Source organism: Symphodus melops, assembly GCF_947650265.1.
Source record: "Symphodus melops genome assembly, chromosome: 18".
NCBI classification, from domain to species: domain Eukaryota; kingdom Metazoa; phylum Chordata; class Actinopteri; order Labriformes; family Labridae; genus Symphodus; species Symphodus melops.
In genome coordinates, this window is record NC_136708.1 from 5,770,149 (window position 1) to 5,782,119 (window position 11,971).

The 11,971-nt window shown below is 39.9% G+C and overlaps 1 protein-coding gene across 1 annotated transcript; it reads left to right on the forward strand.

Moving 5' to 3' along the window:
• Positions 1-2,921: 2,921 nt before the first annotated feature.
• On the forward strand, positions 2,922-4,440 carry l1td1 (LINE1 type transposase domain containing 1). The gene is made up of 2 exons (XM_079368647.1): positions 2,922-3,759; positions 3,907-4,440. Exon 1 carries the CDS (start codon positions 2,994-2,996, stop codon positions 3,621-3,623), a length of 630 nt encoding a protein of 209 aa, XP_079224773.1. The 5' UTR covers positions 2,922-2,993; the 3' UTR covers positions 3,624-3,759; positions 3,907-4,440.
• Positions 4,441-11,971: the final 7,531 nt, after the last annotated feature.

Here is an 11,971-nt window from a genome sequence, read left to right on the forward strand (position 1 = left end):
ACATGCTCCATGGGGTTCAGGCCAGGGGACATTGATGGCCATACCATATGAGGCACTCCGACTTCCTGAAGTCGAGCTGTGACAATTCTGGCACGATGTGGTGAAGCATTATCATCCATGAACAGAAAGATGGGGATGTGCTGGTGGATTTGGGGGATGAAGATGGGTTCTAGGATGTCTCTGAGGTAAGGACGTGCAGTGACTGAGCCATCGACAATCACCAAATCTGTTTTCCGCTGGCTGGTGATGCCTGCCCAGACTGTTGCACCTCCTCCACCAAAGCGAACCCTGGGGACCATGTTGACCTTGGCGTATCGCTCACCTTGCCTTCTCCAGCAATGCTGACGACCATCATTTCTGTGCAAGGTGACCCGACACTGTGAACAGGCCAGTAGACCACTGCTGCATTGTCCAGATCACATGGTCTTGTGCCCACTGCAAACTGTCACAGCGGTGTTTTGGTATCAGTGGAGTCACCTGCAATGGTTGTCTGACAACCACAGCGGTGGGGTCGGTTGCAAATGGTTAGTCTGGAAACCCTAGTGCCCCTCATTTCTCGTTAACAGGCCTGTAGCTGTGTGGCAGTAGCATAAGGATGTTTGAGTGCATCAGTCCTTTGGTACTGGTCATCATTGCGGTCCATCTCGTGGGGCTCCACTCCTGGTTCTGTCACAAACACTGCCAGTAGTTCTGTGTCTTGCTGCGAGTCTGCTGATGACACTGAGACACATCAAGTTAACAGACAAACAGTAAGGTCCTTTACCTGCTTTTGTAAAGTGTCTTGAGATAACGCCTGTTATGAATTGACGCTATATAAATAAAGATTGATTGATTGATTGATCAAGTTCACATGCAACATCTGACTGCCTGCTACCAACCTGAAGGCACGCTATAGCCGATTAAATTCCTTTAGTACTGTATTTGTATAGGTAAAGTTTGTATAGGGTATTCTCTGTTAAGACTACTATTTGGGGTCAAACCACAAATGTCAGGATGCATTTTTAGCCTGAGAAAAATAAGATAAATGTAATCTCTTTCAATCTAGCACAACTACATATTTGTATTGTACATTGCTCATGCTGCTGTACAGGATTGGTGCCAACAATGATATGACTACAAATTCTTAGCATGTCTTAGCTTGACAGCTCATTTTAGCTTACATGCATGATAGAAATTTAGTGGGAACATATGCTGAATAATAACAATGCAAAGTGGGGAATTCATTAAAAATGTACTGTTTCTGCAAATGGCACCAACAATTACAAGTCAATTTCTCCTGCTATCTGCCCTTAAGGTCTGATTCACAAACTATTTTTGCATTAATGATATTCAAGCACACACACACATGCCCATAAAGTTGTCCTCCTCTTTGCAGTTTTCTCTTGTTTTGCCACTGATTGTGGAGTCAAGCGGTCGGACCGTTTCCTCAGATTGGTTCTCTCATGCTCACAGAGCTAATTTCTATCAACATATACATGATGAGCTGGGAGGGAAGGGAAAGGGTACCCTAACTTTTTTTTCAGTATAATGTGAGGCTAGAGGAAAACTTGTGAAATGAGTTTCATCATTTAAGATATAGCATCCTGCCTTGATGGAGAAGGCAAGGGAATCTCTTACAGAATCCTAACATCCCCAGGACTAACTCTGCACATGTGGATGGACTGTGCCTAGTCACAGTATGTACCTAGTCAAGCCCCTGACAGCCATTACAGCAAAAGACCAGGTTTTATATATCGCCACACTTTTTAGAGTCAAATTAACACTTTTGAAATATTTAAACATTTAGAGAGAGAGAGTTCAATTTTTAATTTGCTAATCCCACGGTGTTAAAATAACACTGTGGGATTAGACAAGTAACTCTGCTATGACACTTTTTTAACTCCCTGGCTAGTGTTCCTTTCACTCCTTAAGTCTAAGGCTATCTGCACTACAAAGTGCTAAAAATAATTGTATGAATAAATTCCAATAAACAGACAAAGAATGACATTTTTTTCTTTTCAAAGAATGACATTTATGTTGGTCGGTTCTCAGCAAATTAAAACATTGTAAATGAAGATACAATCACAAGGATGTGGTGTTCAAATGTTTCTCTGACGAGGGATGGCAAGAGGAAATACCTGGCCCAAATAGATCCCTGCAATACAGAAAATAAAACAAGGATATTTCAGGGAAGCCATTTAGCCAATACAATGCCAAAGCCAAATTATAACCCAAATAAAGGTCAATAAATGTATCACACATGCTAAAGTGAGAGGGCAAAGACGACAGCCATAATGCTTTAAAAAAAAAAAAAACACACATTGCAACATTTACGTCTATCTCAAAATCTAAAAATATAAATGCATACTTTCATTGCTAAAAGCTTTAAAAGTTACATATTAGACTTAGACTTATTTTATTGTCATTCTGATTTGAACTTTGCAGTACAGATGAGAACGAAATTTCGTTGCATGTGCTCGATGTAGTGCAGGATAAAAGAGTACAAGTTCTCCACAAATATAATATTTTACAGTTGTAAAAAGAGTTAATTCACTTTATTTCATTAAATTATGCTATATTGACTTCCGGTTTTGAGATGTAGGGAGAGGACGCACTCAAGAGGGCTCCTGGCTCACCTTTTGCTACTTTCTTATCTTACCGAACTTTCTCTTAGAACCTCGATATAATAGTTATCGTGAGATTTTTGCATGGTTTTTCTTGTAAAAATGAGCAATTCTAAGAACCTTAAATCGACTAACACCGCCCAAACTCCGGCTACACGTGCTGCCACTAGCGCTGCAGGGAAGTTAGCATCGTTTGCAGCTAGCAACCCGCCGACACCGACCAAAGCTTCAACGACACCCGAAGAACCCTCAACTGCAGCGCCCATTATCATGGACCAACTGTCTGCAGAATCTGCCAAACAGAGGACTTCTCTCCGGGATGACGTCTCATTCTTGATCCAAGAAGCTATTAAACCGCTACAGGCCTCACTGGATTCACTACAAACAACAATGAACTCTTATCAAAAACGCCTTACCTCCGTGGAGTCTGTAGCCGGGGACAATTTTGAACGTATAGCAGCAGCAGAGTCGACCATCACGGAGCTTCAAACCCAAAACCAATCTCTTCTGGACAGACTGGACGACCTCGAGAACCGATCACGGAGAACCAATCTCCGTATAATAAATATCCCTGAAGGCAGCGAGGACGGTAAAGACCCAGTCAAGTTCATGTCAGAGTTATTGATGCAAGCCATGGGACCCGACGTCTTTCCTGCACCACCTGAACTGGAGAGAGCCCACCGGACCCCGACCTCTAAGATCGGTCACGGGAGATTCCCCCGCACGTTCCTGGTCTGTTTCTCCAAATTCCAACAGAAGGAGGCCGCCCTGCGCTGGGCCAGAAACCACGAGTTGAAATATCAAGACACCACTATACGGATGTATCAGGATGTCAGCATGGCACTTGCTAAGAAACGAGCCGCATTCAATGGCGTGAAACGAGCTCTGTACCAGAAGAACGTCAAGTTTCACCTGTTGTACCCGGCCCGGCTGCGTGTCATGTACCGGGACGACGTGCTGACTTTTGACTCGCCTGATGAAGCTCAGAAGTTCTACGATGAGAAGTTCGGTAAAGAGTAGAATTTTTTTTTTCTCTTTTTTTTTGGACCGGACTGCACTGCGCGGAGACGCCAAATCTCCTGAACTTAATAAATATCCTTATCGCTTGATCCTGTTCTATCAGCATCCCTCTGATTTAAGGTACGGACACTGACTGGTGTTACTGCTGGACTAATTTCAGGTACAAGCATTTATCGATAAAATCTCCGTTATACATGCAAACCATATGCGTTTTCAGTCGTATGTTCTAATACGTTTGATTATCTGTTCTAGAGATGTTATATTACTCAACTATTATATATAGTAATTATTGCTGTTGTTCAGTCTGTTTGTTTTTCAACCTAAGTGTAAGAAGGTTCTCAGATAGGTTATTTTAATATTACTAGGAGCCCTCTGGAGCACAAGGATTCAGAGGCTGTATCACCAGAAGGTTTTGGTTATAGTGTGTAGCCTGCAGCTTGCCTCAGGGAGATGGACAAGTATAGGCTTAGTTCTAGCTTTAGTTTTGTTGTTGATAATGTGGGATAGGGTTATGGGAAGGGACACTCCTAGATTTTTGCAAACTTTATTCTCATCTGCACTCAGAAATGATGTCCATGAAGGTGTATGCTTTGTCTCAACCAACTATATATTTTTGTGTTGTTACTATCATTTTACCCCTTTTAGCTAAACATGGCAGATAATACCAATACAAGACATGCTGCTGCACGATTCATTAGTTGGAATGTAAAGGGATTAAACGGGCCTGTAAAAAGAGCTAGAATATTCAACCACCTTAAATACTTAAAATGTGACATTGCGTTTCTCCAGGAAACTCATTTGCTGGTTAAAGATCAAAACAGACTAAAAAAAGGATGGGTAGGGCAAGTGTTCCACTCAAATTTAAACACTCGAACACGTGGAACAGCCATATTGATACATAAGAAAATTCAGTTTAACGCAACCGCTATCATTTCAGATCCACAAGGAAGATTTGTGATGGTACCTGGGCTCCTCTTCCACAGACCTGTCATTCTGGTTAATGTGTATGCCCCAAACTGGGACGATGAGGAATTTATAAAAAAAATTATCTCCCGATTACCAAATTTGTCCTCTCAACAATTAATTTTTGGTGGTGATCTGAACTGTGTAATTAATCCAGCACTGGACCGTTCTAACCCTAAAGTTATGAACACCTCAAAAATGTCTAAGTTGCTTGCAACATTTATGGATCAAATAGGGAGTGTTGACCCTTGGCGCTTTTTGTTTCCACAAAGTAAGTCCTTTTCTTTCTTTTCCCCTGTGCATCATTCATTTAGTAGAATAGATTATTTTTTTATTGATCGAATCCTTCTGCCCTATGTTAGGAAAGCTGAATATTCCGCCATAATTGAATCAGATCACGCCCCTGTGTTATTGGATCTTGAATTTCCTCTTTATAAATTGGAACGCCCTCCTTGGAAATTTGACAAACATTTACTGTCTGACAGTGCCTTCTGTGAACTGATATCCCAGAAAATTGATGACTTTATAGAATCAAACAAAAAGGATGATATTTCCCCTTCTCTTCTTTGGGAAACCCTGAAAGCTGTAATCAGAGGTGAGATTATATCATACTCTGCCAAAATGAACAAAATGAATAGAATTAAACAAGAAGAGCTTATTAAACTAATTAATGTGGTGGACACTCAATACTCTATTTCACCCTCCCCTGAACTGTATAAAAAAAAGTTGGACCTCCAAACACAATATAATTTGTTATCAACTGAAAAAATCGAACGACTTTTGTTAAAATCACGGGGATTTGTCTATGAATATGGCGACAAAGCCAGCCGTCTTCTAGCACATCAATTTAAGAGCCGCTCAGCTGCTCAGCATATCCCACAAATAAGGAAAATGAATGGTGAATTAACAATTGACCCAGGAGAAATTAATGACACATTTACCTTGTTTTACTCAAATCTGTATACATCACAAATGACAACTGACAGTAACGTAATGGAAAATTTCTTTAACAACCTCCAGGCCCCTTCCATAAGTGCAATGCATAGGACTGAGACTGAACTTCCACTAAAACTCACAGAAATCATTAACGCGATAATGTCAATGCAAAATGGTAAGACATCTGGGCCAGATGGGTACCCAATTGAGTTCTTTAAAAAATTCTCCAACAAATTATCTAAAATCTTACTCGACATGTTTAATGATTCTCTATCCCGTGGATTGCTGCCACAAACACTGACTGAAGCATCGATTACCCTCCTGCTAAAACCAGGCAAAGTTAACACTGAATGTGGTTCATATCGACCCATCTCTCTCCTAAACAGTGATCTGAAGATTTTGGCCAAGGCTCTAGCCTTACGTCTGGAAACCACAATGCATGATGTGATATCTGAAGATCAAACTGGTTTTATTTTAAGACGTCACTCATTTACAAATATCCGTCGACTCTTAAATATTATTCACTCTCCTGCGTCCAGTGCGGTACCAGAGGTGGCTATCGCGCTGGACGCAGAGAAAGCTTTTGATAGGGTCGAGTGGGAATATTTATTTGCATGCTTAAAAAAATTTGGATATGGCCCTAATTTTATCTCGTGGATAAATCTAATACTCTCCTCACCCAAAGCTTCTGTAATAACAAACGCTAAACAGTCACAATATTTCCACCTGTCAAGGGGGACACGTCAGGGTTGCCCCATCAGTCCACTACTGTTCGCTCTGGTCATAGAGCCCTTATCCATTGCACTTAAATCATCTCCATCAATAAACGGAATTCATAGAGGAGGAGAGGAGCATAAATTATCTCTATACGCGGATGATTTATTAATATATGTATCAGACCCTGTTTCGAGCGTACCTCATATTGTCTGTGTTTTGGAGGAATTCGGCACTTTTTCAGGATATAAACTGAACTTTAGTAAGAGTGAATGTTACCCTATTAACGACCTAGCTCTTAAAATACAAGACGGCGTCTTGCCGTTTCATATGTCCAGAAATGGCTTTAGATACTTGGGCATTAATATTACAAGAGATATGCAGAGCCTTTATCAGGAAAACTATAGTCCTCTATTTGAGAAAGTTAAATTAGATCTGACAAAATGGAAAATACTCAATTTGTCCTTAGCGGGAAAAGTGAACTCTATCAAAATGAGTGTGCTTCCCAAATTCCTATATCTATTTCAATGTATTCCTCTCTATCTTCCAAAATCTTTCTTTAAATCTATTGATAGGGCTTTCATTTCATTCATATGGAATGGCAGGAGACCTAGAATACGATTAAATCTACTACAGAAGCCCAAATTGCAGGGTGGCTTAGCTCTTCCAAATCTCCTCCACTACTATTGGGCCACAAATGTTCAAAAAATCCTTTATTGGCTCCACGCTCCTGATACAGACTGGTGCCGCTTTGAGGCCACATCCTGTATCTCAACATCCCTTAATGCCCTGGTTACGTCCAGTCTTCCCCTGTCTATTTTTAATTTTACTAACAATCCAATTGTCATAAATACAATCAAAATATGGGTCCAACTTAGACAGAGCTTCGGGTTCAATAATTTTCTCCACATCAGTCCTATATGTAATAATCATTCATTCCCCCCAGCTAGATTAGACTCAGAATTTTCTCTATGGCAAAGACAAGGCATTTTTAAATTTAAAGATATGTACCGTAAATTCCGGACTATAAGCCGCTACTTTTTTCTCACACTTCGAGCACTGCGGCTTCTACTCCGGTGCGGCTAATGCATGGATTTTTTATGGGGGACAATGAGCTTCTGCCGCAAAAACATTTGACTTCGTCACGTCGGATCTTAATATCAGTCATTTTGCGCTTCATGCACGCACCCTCATGATGGAAAACACACGGAGAAATACATATGATGCAGCTTTCAAGTTAAAGGCGATCGACCTGGCTGTCAAAGAAGCTAACAGAGCTGCTGCACGTTAAGATGACACTGACAGCGACAACAGAGACTGAGGAAGTGAGTAATGAAGTCATTCTGAGGCAGTGGATGGATGGACTTTTTCTTGTGAAATATATTACGGTCATCTTTTTCATCAGCCGTGTTACAGACACCGTCGGCTAGGCTTCGTATTGTAACGGTTCATGTTGTAAAGTCAGTAGTTGATAATGTGTTCATAATTCCGATTATGTGGAGAGTCAGTGAATGCACCAGCGAGAACGTGTTGAGTGGCTGTATGAGAGAACGCTGGGGGAGAGAGTTGGATTGTTACGGCAAGTTATGTGTTGCTCTCTGCTGTAAACGGCGTGGTCACGGCCGACAGTGATCGGGTTATTAAAAGTTATTATTTGAACGCTCTCGTCGTCCTTTAACGTCCGTACGGACGCTACAGTATTTGCGGATGTTACCGGTAGCCTACGTCTGTGTAAATAGCTCTTGTTATAGCGTGGACACCTGCGGCTTATAATCAAGTGCGGCTTATATATGTACAAATACATTTATTTACTTATTTTTAGCCGCTGCGGCTTATATCCAGGTGCGCTCAATAGTACGGAATTTACGGTATATAAATGGTCGATTTGCTAGTTTTTATGAATTATTACATAAGTTTGACCTTCCACGATCCAGCTTATTTCGGTATTTCCAAGTCCGCCACTTTCTCCAGCACAGTGACCCCAACTTTCCGGGATTACCTTCACTTCCAGGTTTAGACGATATGTTAGATTTTTCTTTTAACAAAAAAAGACTAATTTCAAGGATTACTGACTGTATAACTTCTCTTGTAAGCAAAACCCTTGTAAAAATCAGAGAAGATTGGGTGAGTGAACTGGGGGAAGACATAGAGGAGGACATGTGGAATAGCGCCCTACACAGAGTAAATGACAGCTCCTCATGTGCAAAGCTAAGCATAATACAGTTTAAGGTTGTGCACCGCGCTCACTTCTCCAAGGCAAGGCTGTCTAAAATATACCCTAATGTCACTGCAAGATGTGATAGATGTAATAACGCCCCAGCCGACTTAACCCACATGTTTTGGTCATGCCCTGTTTTAGCTCCCTATTGGTCCACTATCTTTGAAACACTTTCAAAGGCACTTAATATTGATATGCAACCCAGTGCAGCAGCAGCTATATTTGGTGTTATAGACAGTAGACATTATACAATACCAAAAGGACATGAAAATATAATCGCTTTTACAACGTTGCTTGCACGGAGGAGAATACTTCTGCATTGGAAATCCAGAAAACCGCCTAAAGTATCTATGTGGTTAAGTGACCTCATGCAGTTCATACAGTTGGAAAAGATAAAATACTCTCTCAGAGGTTCTAGAGATAAATTCTTCTCCATCTGGGATCAGGTGTTGACATATTTGGATAAACTTAAAGTTCTGCCCAATACAACCTAGCAGCAACTCCTGTACTCTTCTTCGTGCAAGTCACAGTATGTCCGCTCAATAACAACACTGGTTATGATATTAATTTATTTTTCTTTTATTATTCTGTATTTGATTTTTCACCTTAATGGATTTTATGTTTGTTGGATATGCAAGTGTCAGATGTTGTATTCTCTATGCTAATCTAGTTGAGTGTTCTCCATATTCTCCTTTTTTTTTTTTTTTTTTTTTTTTCTAGGTAGGCAGGAGGGTGGGGTGGGTGGGTGGTTGCTAAGTTCACTGTGTGTGTGTATATGTGGAAAAAAAAAGAAAATGGAAATGTCAGGGACGGTACATACTCATTATACTCTCGTCAACATTTCTAAATAAAAAGAATATTCAAAAAAAAAAATTATGCTATATTTTACTTACCATGTAGAACGTCACAAGAGCAAAACTTTCTCAACTCTTCTTCAGACTCTCCAACCGACAAAATGAAATGAGACCTGGGTAGAGCTAAGATTATTACACTCTGCAGAGTGAGACTAACACTGACCAACACCAAGAGATCAACTCTGTGAAAGAACTCCAACACTAAACACCATTTAATGAGTGAAAACAACACATTGGGAGTTAAAATCAACTCTGAAATGTTTAACCCTGAAATTCCAACTCTCCAATTTTTGCTGTGATCATGTCATCATTTGACTCTAACTGTGTGTTGCTAAATGCACTGCTGTTTTTTTGTTTTTTTCCCCAATTTTTGTCACTCATTTGTATCATGAGGAGCAATATTTTCCCCAAATCTAAGTAAAATGGTTTAAACCTCCGTGTCCCATGTGTCCTTGTACAAGATAATTAAACCCAAGTTGCTCCAACTACTTTATTATGGATGTTTAGTACTTCTGATGGTCACACTACATATAAACCACTCCCATCTGTGTGAGTAGATCTGAATGGGTAGGTGTGATATGCAGTGGAAAAGCTTTTTAAGTTTTCAGAAGGCGAGAAAAACGCTTTAGAAGCTGAAGTCCATTTGCCATTTACATTACAAACAGAATAAAACGCTGGAGCCAGTCTTCACTCAGAGTATTTTTCACCAAATTAACTTTTGTTATTTATGTAATTTAGGGAAAAAAAATATTAATGAAGATACACTTCAAGCCCATAATGTCAGTCTTCCTCAGCATACCTTCCATATTTACTGAAACAACTCCCAGGCTGCTCTTGAAAGCCGAAACATGGTGTTCCTTTTTTAGGTCTCAGCATCATAAAGCCGTTATCAGTGATTTTAGTTATCACTATAGTGGCTGTCTCTGAGTGCTCCCAAGTGTCTGAGTGCTTCAGAGTGCTACCTTATTTTATTTTCTAGAACTTGAGTAGCATTTTTGTATTATCCTTTTTTCTGTGGCTACCTTTGGGAAGGTTAAATACAACATCACTTTTCAGATGGAGGCTTTTATAACCACACATAAAGAGCTTAATAAATGCCCCCAAGAAGGCTGTACTGACGACAAAAATGTCATTATTTCCATGTCATTGATATAATCAATATGGATTTCATTCCTTTGACAAGTAGAAACGGTTTAGCACTTGGTTTGGACAAAACAACCGATTGTGTTTGGCCATTGGTTTGTTGCTGTCAATTTGAGTCTCATCTCAGCAATGCCCATTGTTGTTGCTGTTGTTGTTGTAGTTAGCTCTTTATTATTTTGTATTTGACAAGAATTGAAAAAAATCAATAAAGAGCATATATTCAGAAAAATTAATGCATGCCAGCCATAGAAATGAGGGTAGGTTAGGGTGTATTGACACCTACTATGTTTAGTTTGCTTGAAACGAACTAAAACCCTGGTGCGGACCTTTTGGGTAGGTGTGAATACCAATCATCAAACTCGGATGCGCACCAAACAGCCGGACCGAGACCCAACCAAAGAGGTGGTCTCGGTTCACACAGTGGTACAGTTCCTTTGAGGTGTGAAAGCGACTGGACCTCAGTCCGACCCTGTTCTTAAACTCATATACCTTTTTGGACATAACATGGCTCCCGTTGCCACGCTCATTAAGGGAAATAATTGTTTGGCTAGCAGCACAGTGTTGTTGTTTGCTTATATCGCCTACTTCTTAAGACGCAGAGGTAATCGTTGGTCTATCTTTCAGACACTTTCACTGGTGTTTCATTGCTCTGTTCTTTTTTTATCCAATACTTTTAAATCACACAGACTATGAACAGAACAGCAGCTGTAGCAACGTTTTTGGCACTTGTTGTTTCCCTCCTCCTCTCCCCTGTCCAATGTACTTCATTGACAACCTCGGCCATATTCCATATAACACTGGTTGATTGCCCACACATAGGCCTACATTTGTTTACACAATGGAATATTTTCGGACCTATAATAAATGGATTGTTGCTCAAAATGTTCAATACCAGGACAGCAAGTGCGGCACGCAAGGTCTCCATGATTGTTTACTTTCAATTTGCGATTATCGCTTTGCACCCTGACCTTTCTGTCCAATGATTGAATAAGCTTTGCATACACATGGTTTTGTTCACGAATTCTGGGCTTCTTGCGAAAAGTGCCAGAACAAAGAAAGCAAACTAAAGGACTTTTCTGGTAGGAATACATCCTTAGAGTCATTTTATTTTGGCTTGGCTCTTACTTTGATAAAAGAAAACAAAAATAAGTAAAAAAAAATAGACATGAAGCAATCTGAGAGAAACTGCTTTGAATATTTAGCGTTACATATATTTTCTTATGTGACTGTAGTATATACACAGTATATTACCAAATACTCATTAACAAATATGGGTCATCTAAGAGATGTAAGACATTTACATTCATATTATCCAGTAGCACTATTGCATATGAAAAATTACATCAAGTCGTCAGCCTGACTGTTAGTTTATTTTATTTTTTTTAAAGTTTCAATTGTCAGACCTCTGTAGTCACAATTTAGATGCTGCTGTCCCCCCTCCCTTCAGTATATAATAAACCCGAAACAAGATTTAGGAGGCCCCCAATATGACTAAGAATAAAAAAATTACAAATTAAACC